The sequence below is a fragment of the Pimephales promelas genome, chromosome 19, assembly GCF_988280905.1.
Source record: "Pimephales promelas chromosome 19, fPimPro1.hap1.1, whole genome shotgun sequence".
Taxonomy (NCBI): domain Eukaryota; kingdom Metazoa; phylum Chordata; class Actinopteri; order Cypriniformes; family Leuciscidae; genus Pimephales; species Pimephales promelas.
This window is the reverse complement of record NC_142787.1, coordinates 28,659,772-28,680,573: the sequence shown is the minus strand read 5'-3', so window position 1 is coordinate 28,680,573 and position 20,802 is coordinate 28,659,772. Positions and strand designations below refer to the sequence as shown.

The following is a 20,802-nucleotide window of genomic DNA, read 5'->3' as shown; positions in this document are numbered from 1 at the left end:
CAGAGTCTTGCTTTTCTAGAATCTTAAACATTGTACCAGTCTGCAGAACTCAGTCAGACGAAAGCTCGGCTCCTAAGTGAAAGACAATGTGTGCGTGCGCCCGCTTCCTGTTTATACCCACGCAATGGATCTGTGATGATTTCACTACTAGTTGGCGATCAACAGGCTCAGAATTTCAATAGAATTTTAGACTACTCTCAAAATTCTTAAAAACAAGCTGGATATTTAGCATCATGGCTCACTTACAAACACACACACACACACACACACATGATCTTAGTAATTTTTATGAGTTTGGAACAACCAACCAACGGTTACCAACGGATTTCGAAGCTGCTATACCCACGCTGCGGAGTGGGGCACGTGATGCGATCCCTGAAGTGGTCCCGATTACATTTTCACGTCGATGTTACGCCGCACGTGATCGACTGAAAGGGAACTAAAATTTTAATAGTAGGTACTCAATCAAAACTGCGGAATTGTGGAAGTTTTACACTTACTATCACCGACTCTGTTATCTTTCTTTCTTCTCAGGTTAAGAGTCTGAGTGTCATCCTGTATTGATAAACTTCAGATGGTTCAGAATTCAGCAGCTCGGATCATTACACAAACACTGTTGAATGAGCATATTACTCCAGTTTTAGGGAACATTCATTGGTTTCCAATCAGATTTCATATCAATTCAAAATTTTACTTTTTACTTTTTGTAAGGTGTCCTTGAGTGTCTTGAAAGACGCCCAACAAATAAAATGAATTATTATTATTACTACTAGCTAACTAGCTTTTGACAAATCACTCACTCTATATACTGTAAAAACAAAAACAAACTATGCATACTATATAGTATGTTTACATTTTACAGAACATTTGTATTGTTCATTATTGTGTACAGTCTGATATCCAATATAGCTATATATTGTTTTTTTTTGTCTGTGTGGCCATTCATGCCACAAGCTAACTAGCTAAACTTTCTAAACCGCAATGTAACAACTAGCCATGAAGCTAAATGCTAATGGCAGCTAACGTTTAATGTAGCCTTTAGTTATCCTTACTAGCCTACTATCTGTCTGACATGAAAAACACTTCAAGGACCACACCAGGCTTCATACAAGTTTATTTCCAATGATTCCTTGCTCCAAACGTATCCCTGTAGCAGCATTTATTCTCATATCTATTTCTTTACCTAACAAGTCCAGTTGAAATTTTGGCAATTTCTCAACTTCCGGTTGAAGCTTATTGAACATATAGGACACATACCTCTATTAGAGAATAATATTCTAAGCATTTAAAAAAAGTAAGTCTCTACTCTCTACCCCATACCTGTGAGGAGTAATGCCGTTTAAAGAAACCACCGACATTAGCTAAAACGGCTAAAGCTAGCTAAGTAAACTAGTAGAAAATGAATGCTGCTGCTACAGGGATATGTTTGGGCATAGACGTTGGAACAGGGGGGGCGGGAGGGGCGGCCGCCCCCCCTCCTTCGGCCGCCCCCTAAATTCACCTAAGCACGGGCGTCAGTTTGAAATTTGCTGGGCACAGAGACACATTCGGAAGTGCTGGGTACAAACTTGTCAAACTGTGCAGCCTTTCTATTCAACCCATAAATAAATACGTCGATCCGCCAGACTTCATTTGACCGTTTTAATGGTCTAGTGGTAGCTCTTTTGCCCAGAGTGCCAGAGGTTACGGGTTCTAATCCGCCCTAGGTACAGTTTTTTTCTCTCTCATCAAAACAGAATATGTCCATTATTCTCCGACGTAAAGGCGATTAAAGTGCGCGTCCGAGTGAAGACTGCGCGCCACAGAGAACATAGCCTACAACTGACAGCAGCGGCAACAAGCGTTCCTCTTGATTTCAAAAACAAAACATTTTAGCGCTAGATCTCTTATTTAAACGAACTAAATTAATGCTCTGCTTAACAGGATATGTTTTATTCATGTTTAAAACGTTTTATTTTCCGACCATATCGGAAAACATTTGGAATGGGTCAGACATAGCCCACAGTAATTCTGACTTATTATGTTTTTTAAAAGAATTTCGTTTTTATAAATTGTATTTCATTTTAATCAATCGTTTTAATCAACAAGTTGACTGATAAATTCTCAGAAAATGGATTTAATACCAATATTTTGAAACGGTGCGTAATTCCGACAGCCCCCCCCCCCCCTTACCGGGAATCCCGCCCCCCCTCTCACAAAATAGTTCCAACGTCCCTGTGTTTGGGATGAGGAATCATCAGAAATATTATTGTTTGAAGACTGGTGTGGTCATTTCAGTTAATTACAATTACAGTATCCATATTACCATTCTTTTCCCAAAACTCTGGGGCAGACCTACCGGTATATTAGGCACTATCACTTACCACAGACAATGAGCAGCTTCGAAGTCTGTTGGTAACCGTTGGTAACCATTGGTTGGTTGTTCCAAACTCATAAAAATTACTAAGATCATGTGTGTGTGTGTGTGTGTGTTTGTAAGTGAGCCATGATGCTAAATATCCAGCATGTTTTTAAGAATTTTGAGAGTAGTCTAAAATTCTATTGAAATTCTGAGCCTGTTGATCGCCAACTAGTAGTGAAATCCTCACAGATCCATTGATTTTGTTTGGATTTTTATAATTTTTTCTGTGTAATGAGTATAGTGTTTGGTGAAAAGAATGGCATATTGCCTGATGTCATAACTTAAGGGAATAGTTGATTGCCAATGAAGTAAAGATGAAAATAGTGGAAAATAACTGAAAAAACGCCTGTTTTTTTGCATTAAATTGATGCGAAATCATGTAGAAATGTGTTTTATGAATTATTTTTTCAGTGGATGTTGTCCGCACATGTGTTCTGTGTATCTGGAATGCATTTATTGAGAACCTACCCAACCCACTAAGAATTTGATGAAAAAAATAATTTTTCACATTTTTCTGATAAAAAATAAAGGGTGCTTACACTAAAATGCCCACAATTTTTTTTCGCGATATTTCCGGCAGAGCAGACCCTCCAATTATTTGTTCTTAGGGTCAAAGTTAACAGAAAAAACACAAATAAAAAGTATGGCAGACCATGTCAGGTTCAACCCATTTTTGAGACTTTGGCTCCCTGACTATCTTGACTCGGACTCGATTCTCTCTGGTCTCGGTTTCGACTCGGACTCACTCGAGTGAGGTGGTCTCGACTACTACAACACTGCTGTGGAGATTCAAGATTTGAGTTTCGCTCACTTCTCGTCTTCCGAAGACATGGAACTGCCCCGGGGGTGAATGAAGAGAGAATGACAGAAATTGAAAGAGGTAAAATAGAGGCAGGGAGGGAGATGGCGCTAATGCATGGAGTGTATTCTGCTCGTAACCTTGTCCTTGATGCTGATGGTTTCCTAGAATTTAATAACGCACAGAGACCAAACATACACACACACACACACACACACACATATCCCCGCAGTGCACCTTGTCCTCAGGAAAGTCTTCATCAGGGACGTTATATTTATCTTCTCTGAATGGACAGCATGTAGTGAGAGGTAAACAGACTCAATCAGATGACAAGCCCCCAAGCTGAGGCACAGATAGAACGAGAAAAAGAAAGAGAATGAGGGAAGGCAGGGAGAGTGAAAGAAGAGTGAAGAGAGGGAGGCGAATCTGAGGTGAGGAGCGTGTCACTGAGCGCGAGCGTGTCTTACTGAGGATACAATTGTTACTGTTCTAACTCGTATGCAAAGGTCCATTTTGTGTCGTTTCAAACAGAACTGCTGCAAGACTTCGCCTATCATCAATGAGTAATCACTGAAATATCAACAGGTAAGACCACTTTAACACACTCCCATACGTAATATGTTTTATATGTCTTTTCTTATGCTAATTACAGGATACACACTATATTATTCTTCTTAGATTAATTTATGCATTAAAGACTTGTAATCATTATTTTAATCTGGAATGTCAATGTCATCTAACCCCTGTGTGTGTGTTTCAGAAACACAAGAAACACACACACACACACATGCTTGTTTTTCTTTCATGTTGGTAACTTTCCATCAACAATTGTTTTTAATATTGAGCTAATGATTTTTTCTATCCCCCAACCCAACATGTAACCATTTTCATTAACACATTATTTTGCATGATATTGTTTTTTGTTTTCCATCTGGGGCCTGGTATTAAGATTTGGTCACAAGTTTGGTCACTGGTGTTTTAATCCGTCTCTTTTGTCCACTTTCAACCACTTGATGTCCTGATTTCTTCGAGGGGAGGGTTCAGATCTTTCGATCTAAAGGATAAAATAAGCTCATGCAATTTATATATGAATGCAACCTTAGACTATGGAAAAACAGACGGAGAGCAGCAGCTTTCGTTTCTGCTCTGGCAGCTGCAAGACCACACCAAACGCTGAGTGTGTGTTAGAAACCAGGAATGGTGAGAGTACATTGTGCTTAGTACGTTTTCTTCTTCAAACCAAACTAGGTCTTCAGCCGACAATGTTTAAATCCAACGCATTCTCATCGTAGGGCGTCATAGTGATGCTTTTGACAATGCGTACACATCCAACGCTCATGGCACCCTTTAGCGTCAATATAACACGCTTCGGTTATGGGTAGGTTTAGGTCTGGGGTAGGGTTAGGGTTAGACCACTAGGTGGCGCCTCCTGGCCCAAATATGTCTGTGTATCATATTGTGCCATGTGCGTTGGATCTATACGCATTGTCAAAAGCGTCAGTATATGACGCCTTGGGATGAGAACGGGCTGTTAAATCCCGTTTGGATGGCGCGCTTTCAATAATGTTTACATTACATTATTTGGTCTGTAGGTGGAGAGTAGGCGGTCTTTTGTGGCATTGAACTTTTACACTACTGGTACATTTACACAACAACAATGTAGGCCTACTAAAAATGGAAATGTTTCCTTTGAGTTTTTCGCATACAGACGACAATGTTTTCAAAACGAGACGAAATGTTGCGAAACGCCGTATTCTGCTGCCAGGACAGTAGTTGGCGATGTCACTTTGTAAAGAAACACTACGTGCCATAGACTGAAAACGTAATATGCATGCCGTTTTTATACAACACCATTTTCAACTAAAAACGGAAAACTTTTTATTTACATGACATGTTGCGACAACAGTGTTTTGGAGGCCTGAAAATGCAAACTTCTGAAAATGTATTTGTAATCGATTTGTAATGCTATTGATAACTGATTTCCTGCGATTTATTAGATTGCGATGATGATATATTATCAGTTATCTATTTACGACATTTCAAATGCTTTCAGAGTTCAGAGATCATGCAAAAGATGATCTGAAATGAATCTGTAGATTTAGTTGGCTTGGTTTATGGAACATAATTATTTAGACTCATCTTGATCTTGATCCAGTATATTGTTACATACATAACACAAAGATGTAAAATACACAACAAAGACCATTTTAAACAGTGTGAATGATTCCAGGTCATCAAAAGGTGAGTTCAAGCTAATAATTTCCCATTCAACAGCACTGTTGTGACCGTTCTTAATGTTCTCCAGAACACAGGCATAAACATGTACCCTTCACTGTTTTGAAAGATGAAAAATCACATTTTGAGGCAAGGGTCTCTGTAATCTAGACCCACCCTGGAGGGACACCGCCTGTCCCATTCTTTCCTTCATCTATCAAGCTCCTGGTTTTAGCTTGTTGCCATGGTAATGCGTCTGGAGTCCTAATTTGACTCATTCCTGGGTGAGATTTTGAATGGCTGCTTCCATGCCTCGCTCTTGTTTGGAATAACTTGAATATTGAGTATGGATACTGTTTTGCAAAATACCAAACTAAGATGCAGGGCTGAAAACGGCGGCCCTGTTGTATAATTATGTATCTTTCTTCTTGCTTGGTATTTACAAATACTTTTTAAACCGTCTTTCCCTCTCTCTATCCATCTATCCATTACTATCTTGCCCTCATGGTCTCTCTCCTTTTAGCAAATACACATGCATGCAGGGCTGAGGGTTTAATGAGTCACAGTCTGCATGTCTCTATGTGCTGACATTTGCACCAATCTCATGTTTGAGCTCAGACTCGCCTCAGCTGGTGGCCTTCTTCCAGTTGACATGACATTTCAAGAGTCCTGCTGGGTGACATACTAGTTCCTCTAAAATTATGTTTATTCAATAATACCAATACTAACTTTAGGCTACCATACCAGTAGTTGGCCATTTATTATAATAAATATTTTGTGAGCTTTATATTCTAATCAATGAACACATACAGAAAACTTTTGGCAGAGCAGAGGTCTAACATTCTTGCATTATTCAGCCTGAGGGTGGCGCTCTAATGATGATTGACATACACGCATAGAATGCCTTAAAGGGATAGTTCACTTTGAAATTAATTTTCGATATGTTTTAGCTTACCTCAAGAGCATCCAAGATGTAGGTGGCTTTGTTTCCACAGTATTTTCAATATTGTTAATTTTAGGTCAAACCGTTCTTGTCAGTCATATAATGGAGGTCTATGGTCACCACCTCAAAGAGCATGCACAGAGTCCAAATTAAACATGATTTAATGACTCGTAAATGGAAGTACACATTGATGGCCTAAGACACGAAACGAGCGGTTTGTGTGAGAAAACGAACAGTATTTATATAGTTTTAACCAGTCACGTGACTCGCGTCCAACTACTCTGAGGGCGCGGGCGCTTCTGTCTGCACAAGCACCGAAAAGCGCCGGAAGTGTTGTTTTATAAACTAATTTATAGGTCATATTGTATTGTCCCTCCATGTTCAATCTCTATGGATTGGTCAGTATATGAGCTAAGAAGTGTTTGTTATTTTAGAGCTTTGAAAGGTGTTGATGAGTCATATCAGTGAAAGGAAAACTAATCACGCAGCAAATAGATGCAGTCTAGTGTTAGTTTGCCAAATCCTGAGATTATTAAAGGCAAGTCTTATTATGCAGTCAAGGTTCTGAACAGTCAATAACGATAGAGGTTTAATCATTTCATGTGAACAGAATGATGTCAGCGATTATTTATTTGAAGCAGAGATGGCATTCAGGAATGCATTTAGAAAACATCAATATTTCTACACAAGCAGTTTCAGATATGATGAGTGCAGAAAGGGAAATGCGTAAGCCAGTCTCTGGCTTATTCCTGCTTCAAAAGCTCAGTGGTTTGGTAAAGGGGGTCCTTTGTGCTGCGATGATTCAGTGACACATTATGAAGACGTTGACTTCACTGATCTGCTCCCGATTCTGAGAAACTTAATCAAGCAAATGGTTTCTTGAAGTGTCCATATTATGCCTTTTTAAAGTGTTGATTTAGTTTTTTGGGGTTTAATACTTGAAAGTTCAAAAAACACATTATTTTTCTACATATATTAGATTATTGCAGCACCTCTCTTCCCAATCAGTAACACTCTGTTTAGTTTACGCCTCCATGTGCACTGATTGGTCAGTTGGACCAGTGTGTTGTGATTGGTCATCTGCTTTGAGACGAATGAGTCAAACGAAAAAGGTTTTATTTAGAAATCCACTGGGAAACGTAGGAGATAAACAGAGAATACTCAACAGCTTACACAGACATAAACCATAGACGAGATCAGACAACTTAACTGAAAGAAACAGAACAAATGAGGGAACTAATGAGTTAATTGGCAGAACAGGTTAATGGGATAACTAATAAGGTGCTACATATATCTTTGTGATGTATTGTCATGGTTAATGTTGTTGTTCTCCATCTCTTTTATATTTTCAGATAACCAAAAGCTTTGACTACTTTACCTGACAGCTGATTTCCTCAAGCCAAGACATGGAAAGGACAGAGAATAAAGTGAGTGGAGACTGAACCATGAGAGTGGAAATGGTCCTAGAAAACACAGATTTTTTCATTAGTGAAAGTTGATGATTTTCTGGTCTGAGCCCATCTTATTTTCATTCCCTCAAGGTGTCCACCATCTCCCCCCAAAAACAGACAGTGAAAAATAGATCCAAGTCCACAGAAGAGGTACAGCGAGCCAAAAAGGTAATAGCCAACACATTTCAACATCTTTATGAGCCTTTTGTGCATGTATATGACAATGTGGCATTTGTACATGATTACATGTTTTTTTTTCTATTGTCAGGAATAATATTTTATTGAATTTATAGCCAAATGCGTCGATGTAATCATTATGAGCGTTGATGCTCTATTTTTTATTTTTTTTTGTATGGTCAGATTTCAGTTTTTACAAGCAGTGTGTCACTCTACTGAAGATTTCAGCAGCTGTCCAGCACCATCTAGTGATATGGTGGAATAATCTTTAAATGTGTGTGTGTGTGTGTGTGTGTGTGTGTGTGTGTGTGTGTGTGTGTGTGTGTGTGTGTGTGTGTGTGTGTGTGTGTGTGTGTGTGTGTGTGTGTGTGTGTGTGGATTTTTTTGGGGACAAAGTGTCTCTACCTTTTTTGAATCCATAGTGGCGTCCTCATTCAGACAATTTCCTAATAATAATAATAATAACAACACTTATTTTTTTTTTACTTTTTAATATTTTAACACTTTTATTTTTATTATTATATTGGTAATATCTGGCTTCTTTTGAGCGCATAGAATTTTTAAAAAATAAAATAAAAATTAATACTAATAATAATTAACTTGTAAAGTGATAAACACTTTCAGTAAATATGTGCAAAATTGTACCTTAATCTTGTCACTGGGTCAATTGACAACAAATCCCCCTTTTATTTTTTTAACAGGAGTGTAAAAAAATCTTTATAAATGCAATTCATTTCTCAAGGTACTAATATGCACTCGCTGGGGAAGATAGGTTTTAAAAATGTGTATTAAAATATATACCAAGCAAAAAGTCATTTTTGGACGGTGTATGTCGTCATTTAGATATCTGAGTAAATGTGCATGTGTTCAGAAATCCTCTTACTGGATTCTGAAGTCTTTGGTTTGTGCCCTCCTGCCACAGGCCTTTCATACTCCACAAAAATCTCTTCCGGCTAAACCAGAAACCGAACAACTTGAGGTAAACATGAAATTATGGATTATGGGCTGCTTTAACTTGACTTTGAAAAAAATGAGATCAAAGATTAGTCCCAAGACCAGTCAGTACTGCGTGTGCTGTTGCACTCAAAAATGCTGGGTTGTTTTAACCCAATTTTGGGTCAAATATGGACAAACCCAGCCATTGGGTTACATTTTTTAAATTACATTTTAACCCAATGTTTGTGTTTGTCCATATTTTACCCAAAATTGGGTTAAAACAACCCAGCATTTTTAGTGCTGCTTTATAATGTGTCTCATGTTTAATATCCTCGATTATATTGTGTCTATTGTGTATTTTATAGGAGACCTCAGAACTGAGTGCCTCATCCGAGGAGTTCAAATGATTGCCGGATTCAAATTCCCGGGCTATGGGATTTAGAGAGATCAACCTGAATTATGGGTAATAACAAGAGGATGATTCAGTGTCTTTGTTTATGGAATTGTGATTTTAGTTTAGTCAGCATAGAAGAAAACCAACAATAATCATGTGTAGCTTCTTTAATTTGTATATCAGCCTGATGATGTTTGTGAAATAAATGCAGAAATGGATATGTCAATTTTCGATTTGTGTGTGCAATTCATATTAGTAGGTTAATGCATGCACAAAAAAATAAGTAACCTGGTTGCCTAAAATTTTTAAGTTGATTGGAAAACTGGAAAAATTAGTTAATACAATGAAGGAGATTGATTTAATCATCAGAAACTCAAAATAATAAGTTATCTGAACTAAATAAATTATTTAAGTTGATTTGACAAAAGAAAAAATGTTGTGATAACAAATCTTGAATTTTTTTTGTGGCTTGTAAAATCTAAATAAAATAGAAATAAAAACAACTTTTCACAAACACTATCATAATATTCAAAAAAGTATATTTTAGATTTGAAGTGAACTGAAATGATGTTTTTTTTTCTAAAATCTAAAATATTTAAATCATATCTAATCGAAATATCCTTAAGGCTTATCAGTAAACGGCCACTGTTATGGCTGGCTAAAAAAAAGCAGACACAAAGCATTATGAAATTATTTACTCATGGTTTGTGATGCAGCTGCTTTTGGAAGCGTCATCTTGACTTTCAACATATGTTTCTTTACATTTACAAAAATACTGATTTACAACACGATTTTAACAGTGTGAGGTGGAGAATTCTATTTCTATTCGAAGCATCAAATTATCAGCTTTGTGTTTCCAAATTTTCCCAATGCAGTCAAAAGCTACCACTCCATATTTATTGCTAACAACCATGCCAGTGTCCCCTGACTGACAACAGACAGATGCCGAGAGTTCACATCATGAGCTTTCACCTACTGCTTATTTTGCACTGAAAATTACTGTGGGCCGGATCATTAGGGCTGTTGCTCCATTGTCACATCACCACAGTGAGCTCACGGCATGAGCACGGAATGATCCTGAAGGGCAGGTTCCCCGAAGCAGATTACCGGGGTTAGAAAATTAGAGTTTCGGGATATAATGTGCTCAGAGTGACACTTTATGAGGAAACAAATCAATACTGTCAAGCTTTCATTTCATTGCTCATGGGTGTTCATGTTTGCCAGCTGGCTGAGACGTAAATTATAGGAATGTTTGGTGGGAAACTTTATTTTTATCGAACTCACCTCTGTGTTGTGAATGTCCGACTACTAGTACAAACATTAAAAAAAAACTTAAAAAACAAACAAACTAACGAGCAACATCTTGAGAGATTAATTGAGAATCGTACAGTTAATTGTAAGTTGGTATAATAGGGGTCTGGTGAGGGACACTCTCAATAAGGTTTACATGATATAACAATGAATAATACTGATAAAGCATTCATTAATATTTATTAATAAATTAATTCAGTTCATATTAATTTTAACATTTACCAATACATTATTAAAAAGCTAAATATGTATCTGTTAATATCATTAAGTCAATATGGTTACACTTTATTTTTGATTGGTCCGCTTTAGACAATCAAGTAACTTTGCAACTACATGCCAACTAACTCTCAGAGTATTTGTAGACTGTAGTAGTGTTTTGGTTAGGGTTCAGGATAGCAGAATACGTAGATAGGAGTGTTTGGGGGTAACTCATTACAAATAACTCGAGTTACATAATCAGATTACTTTTTTAAAGTAACTAACACATTACTTTTACATTTACAGTATCTGGGTTACTTTTTCAAACAAGTAACAGAAGTTACTTTGTTTTCCCATTCATTGACTGATAGCTCTCTTGTCCTCATGTTGAGGAAAAATGGGAGTAAGTGCGGAGGTGTTGTGTGTGACCATGATGGTTTTTGTGATTGAAATAAATGTTTAAGCATCGTGTTTAGGTTTCACGTGTCCTTCTTTATGTTATGCAACCCTTTTTTGCCATATTTAAAGATGGGCATTTAAAAATCAAATCATAATCCATATTCCATACCAGATGGGGGCAGTATACCTCCAGAAATTGAGTTGTGCCGCGGCCGTGCGCGTAAACTCTCACGTCTTCAAACAACACGAGCGAGGCTCTCTTGCTCTCTCTCCCTCGCGCATTTTAATCAAATCAATTGACACAATAGTAAAAGGTTGGAAGACCGCAGTTTCACGTGGAGCATTTGGGGATTTTTAGAGATTAGAGACTCAATGAACAACATCTCAACACTAAATTACAAAGGCCGTCTCATAGACGCCTGTCTCAAATACAAGCCGGTGCATTTCGACGATATGGGAAAATAAAAGCCCGGGCTATTATTTATGGTATTCGTTGTGTTCATATTATATTTTTATTGTTAGTTTGAATTAATTTGACAGACAGCATTCGCTGATGTTGACCAAGCTAGCGTCATTCAGAGCTGCCAACTCTCACGAATTCACCGTGAGACTTTTCACTTTTCACGCGCTCTCACGCCACACATCAATTTTGTCATGTACAGAAAAGGACACGGAGACTGACACACTAGACAGAGCAGGTTAGTTATGACGTAGAAAAAAAACTCGTTTTGGCGCTTGTAAATGTTACACAACAGATCCCTAGCGCACGTGAACCGATCATCTCTACTAGCTAATGGTAAAAGAACACGAACACTGTTGATATACACAGTATGATGCAACTTACCAAAATGTATTCCTCATGCATAATATCCACCAATCATTTTTTTGAACTCTTCCCTGAACTGAAATGTAGTAGTGGGCTGTACTTTCCACGCGATTGACATCAGGTTCAAAGCCGTGCGAGTTACTTGAGTATTGCAGTTTGGCTGGTGGTTATGTTGCCCGCCCGCACATCGCCTCCCATGGACGAAACTGGTATTACGACACCTGCCGGGCCGAGGCTAGTAATTTAGCATGCTAATTCTGCAGCGCAATAACTTGTCATTTTTTTAATGACATCATCAACCTTATTTCTTCTCATTCTTTTTATGTGTAGCTCGTTTTTTTGAATATTCAATTCTTACACATGGCACCTTTAACTAATGTTAATAATGGGACTGTTTAAATGTGACCTGTGAGGTCATTCAATTTGCAGGGTCACTCATTCCAGAAAATTGATTGGCTGGATTGAATACACCAGGGATTTTATAGTTCAGTGTGTGAAGGCATGCTATTCATTCATGCATCTTATATTATTGTGTGACTGATTATTTGACACTTAACTCTGCATGCCTTCTATAAATCTGGACATCTATAATTTATCCATTGATGCATTATGCACAAGTCAGTATCTACAATCAAACGATATAATTGGAAAGCAGGTCTGGAAATATACAAACCATTCATCAGTGTCTCACCACTTGGTGTCCCACAGTCCATTCTTTGTCCCCTCAGAGAGACATGAACACAGTTATTGCTCTGGATATCAAAGTGCTCTGTCACAGCTAAAGCATTCTGAATAAAATCATTTGAGGCTTCTTTAGTAAATGTGCAACTTCCCCATGTTTTTCTATTTACTTTTTAACTATGCACTGCATAATGAGTGACTTTGTCCCCCAAACTGAGATAGCATGTATAAATGCTGGCGGATAAATGAATACACATGCAGCCAGGTGCGTAGAGGATCATTATATGATGAGGTATGTACTGAGCATGCCGTTTTCTTTTTATCTTATATATGTTGTGCGCGCAATTGCTTTTGTACTGAAAGTGTCTTTTGGACCTTGAACCGTTTGGTTCCCATTGAATTCCATTATATGGAGAAAAATGCTGGAATGTTCTCATCAAATACCTTAATTTCTTTTCGACTGAAGAAAGAATGACATGGACATCTTGGATGACATGGGGGTGAGTAAATTATCAGCAAAAGTTTTTCAAAAGTGAACTACTCCTTTAAACTCAAATCAAGATTTTTATTTATTTGGAGAGAAGCAGTTTACTTCCTGAGAATGAACATTTTGTGCACAATAGACCTTATTCAGAGCAGCGCCATGACAGGTATGAAAGTGAGGCTGAGGGATAGACTTATCGTGTTTCCAATGGCATCCGCTGTAAAAAGCTGAATAAAGCTCCTAGATTACTTACAATTTTCCACAGCTCACATTGTCGGGAGTTTTTTATCAACTGAAATTTCTTGGAAAGATATTTTTTTAGTGTTTCATGAGCAGAAAAATCCGAAAACACATTAAATAACAGTACAGCCCAAGAGATGCATGACTATCCCTCACAGCCTCGCTTTCATTCTCATTAAAAATCAAAGATGGCGCTGCCGTGAATAAGGCGTATAGCATCCTCAATTGCCTATAAGGATGATTGTTATCGAAACGTGACTCACATCTAGCGATCGGGTTTCTACATTCCGTTTCATGCAGTGTTTGATGTTGGATCTGCCATTCCCATCATCATGGGATCAAACATTGGCACATCTGTCACCAATAGGCTACCATAGTAGCTCTAATGCAGGCAGGGGAGAGAGAGGAGTTCAAACGGTAGAGAGAGCATACAGCACCTCACACTGTCAGCATTCAACCATCAATAAAAAGTTTGGAGCTCTTTAATGACACTTTCTGCGTGGGACTGTTTCAGAGCCTTTGCGGGTGCCACAGTGCACGATTGCTTTAACTGGCTGTCAGTGTTGGTGTTACAGCCGCTGGAAGCCGTCACTGGCGTGATGAGGCTCGCGTCGGAGGCGGTGGTTGAAAGTTTCAACATCGTGACCGGAGAGGATGGTCCAGAGCTCTTGAAAGTCATCACAGAACCCCTCACCAAAAGTATTATACAGGTGCTGCATTATTGTTCAATCTGATTGGTTGATAGAAATCATTTGTTCCAGGATTAGCAAGGACGCCATTCTTTCTTCTGTGGAAAACAAAAGCGTAGGCTACACATTTGAAAGGCTGTCAATATTGAAAAATGACAAAATCACCATATCATAAAAGTGACTCATGCTTTTTTGAACATTTTTCTCAAGTTTTGCGATAAATGTTTCAGATAATATTGTTTTACATTTTGGTCTGTTCCTCACACAAATCTGTCTTCAGAAGACTTAAGTGCCATTCACACCAAATGTAATTATAAATTACTAATCTATAAAAAGGTCATCTAATTATAAAGTTTAATAATAATTATATTTCTAGTTCTATGAGACTACAAACACAAACCTTGTCACAGTTTGAAAGTGTGATTCACAGAATCACCACAGCATTGACAATAGACAACAATGGACCTTTTTTTGTAACAGCACCTTTAGAATGTGTCTTATTCGCAACTTTTATTGTGCTCTTATTTTATTTTTTTCTCTTTTGGAGATTGACAGCCCTTCATAATCATCCACTTTCATTGTATGGAAAAGATCAGCATGAGCATTCTTCAAAACATCTCTTTTTGTTGAAAGTTTGGATTAAGTGTATTTTTGGTGATTTGATAATGATGGGTTTTTGGTGATTTATTTCAGATTTAACAAGCTACACAGAATTTAACAATAAAACTAATGACAAATGTACTTTAAAACGTCTGTAGGCTAATTAAATATCATACTGTTCACCCTCTGGTACTCTTCAGTCTGTCATTAATCTTAGAGAGTTAAAAGAAAATGTTATCTTTCCCTTTCAGCTGGATAAGACTGTAATCGTAGTTATAGCCACAGGGAAAGAGGTGCTGCGCAATAAGAGCCTGATAAAACTGTGTTGTCAGACACGGATCATGGTGAGCAACGTTTCTGTTTGCCTAGATGAAGATTTTTGACGGAGCACATGACGTTATCTAATTTTTTTTTATCCACAGATTCAAGAGAATGTTTCTTTTCCGCATTCAGAAGCCTCAGCTGTACCAACCACATCACTTCACATGAATGCTGAAAAATGTGAGTCAAATTTCAATGGGATAGCGAACAAAATGGACAAAAACACAGAATAAAGCGTTCCTTTGATCAATCGGCCTTTATACTCGTATTATGCATACTTTTTCAATAAAACAGTATTGTTATCCATTCTATCTGGCTTCAAACTCTAAGATGTTTTAATACAGAGAAATGTCTTTCTGAGTCTCTCTGTAGACTATTTGGCTCTTCTGCATTTACTCAGAGCTCCGTCTTGGCTAATAGCTGTCATTTATTTTGTATTAGCACATCCTGCGATAGAAAGCCTCTGAGTCAGATGCTTGTGTAAAACTAACTACACATTCGACATCAACAACAGTAACAAACAGCGTACATGCTGTTTTAGGAAGCAAGCTTTCAATGAGCTTTTGAGTCATCCTGCCTCACATATTGACTTTGAGACAATATAATCTCATGAGCCATCATAATGAGAAAAAATAGGTAATATATACATATTTATCAGGGGACAGTATGACTCAAGCCCTCAATTATAAACATGGGCCTCATTTTTAGAAGCCAATTTTTTGTAAGAATCTAAAGTCCTTTTCGAAAACACATCCCATAATCTGCAGCTGATGGGCTAATCACTGTTAACATGAACACATGCCTGTCAATGCATGACTGACGGGCACATTTCCACAGGAGAGTGACGATGTAAATGCATGTGTGTATTGGAGCAGGCACTCGTCTATTTGTGGAGACGGGATTGTCTGATCTGGTGGTGGGCTTGATTCTGCTGTCTTCTTCACTGCTGCCTCCTGATGCTGGTTAAGCTTCTCTAAACTCCCTCCTCCAGGGACAAGTGGCTAAAGCGATCCAGAAAATCATCAACACAGGTAAATAAATACCCGTTTATAGAGTTAATGTGATTGTCAGGACAGGAGTCGTGTGAAATGCCTTCATAAAATATTTCTCTCCGATATTTTTTTCTTATTTGACCACATGGTTCACTGTATTGCATTTTATGAATATTGATGGTCCGATCAGCATATTTAAGATATTTATTCTGAACAATTTCGATTTTTTTTAAATCGACTTTTTTTATATTAAAAGATGTGTATTTTCTATCATTTTATTTATTAGTGATTTCATTTTTATTTTATGTCTCTCATAATACTGCACATATTATCCTTGTCTTACAACCAGGTTTAAAGGGTTAGTTCACCCAAAAATGAAAATGATGTCATTATTGACTCACACTCACCCTCATGTCGTTCCAAGCCCGTAAGACCTCCGTTCATCTTCGGAACACAGTTTAAGATATTTTAGATTTAGTTATGTATGTACGATATACTGTCCTTGTCCAGAAAGAAAATAAAGACATAATCAATGTAGTCCATGCCACATAAGTGGGTTATTTAGAATGTTTTGAAGCATCGAAAATACATTTTGGTCCAAGAATAACAAAAACTACGACTTGATTCAACATTGTATTGTCTTCCGGTTCTGTTGTCAATCCACGGTCAAGAGTCTGCTGTGACACTGATGACAACAACAACAACAGGACAGTATGGCACAATAAGATCACAAATGTGCACAGCAGGACAACGCCTTATAAACAAACATAAGGATCTTAAAATCAACTCTAAGCTTAAAGGGATACTCCACTTTTTTTTGTAAATAGGCTCATTTTACATCCTACTATGGAAGTCAATGAGACCAGAAACTGTCTGGTATTTTTCTAAATATCATAAAATCGGCTGAATGGATTCGAAAACGGTAAAACTCAACTGTTTTCATCAGCATCACTGAACGCGGCTCGACAACAGAACCGGAAGACAATACAATGTTGGATAAAGTCGTAGTTTTTGCTGTTTTTGGACCAAAATGTATTTTCGATGCTTCAAAACATTCTAACTAACCCACTTTGATGATGTCTTTATTTTCAATGGAGGCACAGAAAGCTCTCGGGCTAAATCTAAAATATCTTAAACTGTTCCGAAGATGAGCGAAGGTCTTAAAGGCTTGGAACGACATGAGGGTGAGTCATTAATGACATTTTTTTTTTTTTTAGGTTAACTAACCCTTTAAGTGCTATCAGTGTTATTCACCTATCTGATTTTAGGGATGACTCATGGGTAGGATTACATTTTCAGACAGTAATGTTGTTCCAGGATCAACAGAATATGTTGACACAGGAACGCATCTAACTTGAGTTTTTGAAAGAACTTGTAGGCTCCAATAAGCACTTATTCAGCTTCTGACTGCTTCCCTTTTTGAAAGCATGCTAAAAGGTTCATCCAGTGTTTCAGTCTGAGAAACCCTGATGGGAGCCTCAATTATCTTGTCATTTTCCCAGCATTTTTAGGTGATAAACAAATCACTTTCCTGCAGACTTTCCTTTCCCGTTTGACTGGTTTACTGGTTGCCATTCTGGTTGGTGCCGGAATGACTTTTTTTTTTTTTTCAGAGCAGTTCGGCGTTCACTTCTGCCATCGCTCCTTCGATAGGTGAGTCCTTCCTCCCTAAGATGACCAGGCTGAACCTATGGCCAAGAATATCAGCAAAGAGTTTGAATTTCTCCTGTATAATTTAGCTGTGCATCAACAGAACCCGAGAAATTCATTTCACCCAAGATCACCTCTGAGTAATGCACTAATATTTGCATTTAGACACCACTGAGCCTCAGAGGAGTCAATCTTTAGCCCTCACAGGGTTGACTGTTGACTTCCACTCATTCGTATTCACCATGAGCTTTGTGCTCTGGGAATAAATGGTCCGTTCAGGTCAGTGAATAATGTGAGGGATTTTACTCAATGCAGTAACTCATGCACTCGATTTCCCAGAGAAATGACAGACATAAGTTGTTGTGCTTCAACAAATAAGAGCGAGGGAGAGAGGAATTAAATAGAGGAAAGGGGAAACAGAGCCAAGTGAAGAGAGGTGCTCTCAACCCTCTCTAATCCACCTGGCCTTCTGATTGATAGACGAGTGATTGTCTAACTTTGCTCCTGGATTTATTGTAATTAGCTACACAGTGATTATACTTTCTAGTGAGCCATGACAGATTATGGATCCACAGCATCCTAATTACACTGCCTGGGAGACCACTAATCCCACTGAGCTTTAGAGCTGCCACACAAGCCATAATGTGTGCAGACTATATTTTTCAAACATTATTACTTCTTCTCAAAGGCAAACCCAGGTAGTCTTTTCAAACTGGTGCACTGTAAAAAATAAAATAAAGTATAGCTGCTTTCATTTTTTTACAATCCACTTGGATAAAGTGATCATATCATTTTGTTTACAATGTGAAGACTTTTAGGGGTTAAAGGAGTAGTTCACTTTTAAAAAACATTTTGCTGATAATTTACTCACCCCCATGTCATCCAAGATGTCCATGTCATTCTTTCTTCAGGGTTAGGGTTAGGGTTATGTTTTTGATGAAAACATTCTAGGATTTTTCTCCATATAATGGACTTCAGTGGGAACCAAACGGTTCAAGGTCCAAAAGACAGTTTCAGTGCAAACTGCAAACTGTTCAAAGGGCTTTAAACGATTTCAGATGATGAACATTTTGCCATTTTCAGTTCCCAGGACAGGCTTCTCGGTTTTAGCACAAAAGCGTTAGTACTTCTGGCCCACAGTATATGACTTTATTATGATTTTATACTTTTAATGAGGCTTTTTTCCCCATTAGGATAGTGTGTAGGGCTGAGTGTGCTATTTAAAACAGGGCCGTTTTCATAAGGTAAATGTCAGTTCCGTCATGGTCGCCAATTTTCTCTTTATTACGAGATTCACCTCACAGGAAGGTCTCATTAGTAACAGATATGATCTGTTCTGGTATCTCTTATGTTCATTGTGCTTTCAGGTATTGGTGTTATAAGTATCGAGCGGGCCTACCCTCTGACCATTGAACACCACATATTGTACCTCATGTGACCGAGAATTTTAGTTTCAGTGCAAATGTGAGTACGGTTGAATTAATGGCCTGTCATAAATTGAAGACTCATTTTCAGTCAGTCTCGGTCTGACTAAATGAACGAACACTTTTAAATTGACTTCTTCCTTGAGTGGACCCTGTGACTTTACTGACAAGCCAATTTTTAAAATGCTCAGATTCAGTCCTCAGAAGCAATGACACGCATAGTCAAGCATATGACTAATATGCTTTTCAAAACAGTCACTTTAACATGGAATTAAACTGAGCCACTCAGTGACAGTTCTCATTAAACAAAAGATAGGCCTACATGATCTGGTGTGGTCTATTTATGTGACGTTGTGTATTGGTCACGTTCCATGATTCCATGGACAGCAAGTATGTGTGGGCCTTGAGGAACACCCACACAAACACGGTGCTGTAAGTTTTAACATTTAAGTTTTCATTTTGCCAGAACAAAAGTGGCAGACATGTTACTTATTTAAGCCTATTAGGATGTACTTCTGATTGTCATGTCATGTACTTCTGATTGGATGTGGTGGGTCCCACTATATCAGTTATAGTGAATCAGAGTCTTATGGAGAAGAGCCAGGGTATTTTTTAATATATCTTCTATTGTATTAGTCTGAAAAAAGATAGTCCTATACTGTAAAAAAAAATCCTGTAAAAAAAAAAAAACAAAAAAAAAAAACGGTAAACTACTGGCAGCTGTGGTTGCCAATATCATACCGTAACTATACAGTGTGTTACTGTTTTTTTGTGTTAGAGCATAGAGCAGTTAAATTAAAGTTTTATACTGTAGCCGACAATACGGTATTTTGCTGCTCATTTCAAAAACAGTAACACACTGTATTTTTACGGTATGATGCTGGCAACCAGTCCCCAGTAGTTTACTGTTTTTTTTGTACAAGATGATTTGTTTTACAGTGGACAGAGTTCAAGATAAATCTTTTCATTACTACTAGGGCTGCTAGTTTTCTAAGATTCAAATAGATTTTATTATTAAAAAAGCAAGCACAAACTTGAAGTCTTTTCTACCCTGTCTTTGAAGAGTTTTGAGTTCAGATATCATGTGCTGTCACTTTTTTTGAAAATATTCATAAGGCAATTATTACATTTACCACAGTTGTGAACAATACATCAACCTTACTTAGTACCAAATATGTGGATGTTTGTTTGTTTTTTGACAGAGACCAAAACAATTTTACATTTTTTGAGGTTCTGAGTATTGTAGTATGTTTTTTTCATATTAATTTAGGCATCTATGTTTAAAGCATTAGCAGTCTTGTGTCAAGAGTCTCTTTTTTGACAAAATTATAGGGGATCATGATGTGCCCTATGCTAATTTATTCCACACAGATTTAAATAAAGTTATCATAATTAATATTGTATGTTTTTTTAATAAGTTTAAGAGGTTATGGAGTGGAAACTTTCTCATAAAAATCTCATAGAACCAATTCATGGTTAATTCATTACAATGTTGAATATTAAGAGAGATCCTGTTTGCATCTCATTTGCCAGTGGATTATAGAGGGAGGCCTTAAAGTCCAGCGCCTTGGTCTGGACCATATACAATGTTGATTTATTTTTTATTTGGTGTGGTTCGCTTTCATACTGCCCTTTGCAAGTGAACCAAAATTAATTTTATAAGAACTCCAGC

General features: G+C 37.6%; 1 protein-coding gene and 1 long non-coding RNA gene across 5 annotated transcripts; both read left to right on the top strand.

The window, feature by feature from the left end:
• Positions 1-3,156: 3,156 nt before the first annotated feature.
• Positions 3,157-11,295, top strand: LOC120494481 (uncharacterized). Of its 4 annotated transcripts, none has more exons than XR_005625859.2 (6): positions 3,157-3,281; positions 3,732-3,785; positions 7,710-7,784; positions 7,899-7,976; positions 8,908-8,964; positions 9,287-11,295. It is a non-coding gene; the product is annotated as an uncharacterized LOC120494481 (long non-coding RNA). The 4 variants fall into 4 exon arrangements; XR_005625857.2 differs by lacking the exon at positions 3,157-3,281 and adding an exon at positions 3,405-3,631 and having other exon boundaries at positions 3,707-3,785; XR_005625858.2 differs by lacking the exon at positions 3,157-3,281 and adding an exon at positions 3,406-3,631.
• A 1,690-nt stretch (positions 11,296-12,985) lies between these two features.
• On the top strand, positions 12,986-19,795 carry slc34a1b (solute carrier family 34 member 1b). The gene is given in 8 exon segments (XM_089123594.1): positions 12,986-12,995; positions 13,755-13,822; positions 13,825-13,871; positions 13,969-14,164; positions 14,995-15,087; positions 15,166-15,244; positions 15,940-16,095; positions 17,670-19,795. Coding segments are annotated over 8 exon segments (693 nt in total). The 3' UTR covers positions 17,714-19,795.
• The last annotated feature ends 1,007 nt before the right edge of the window (positions 19,796-20,802 follow it).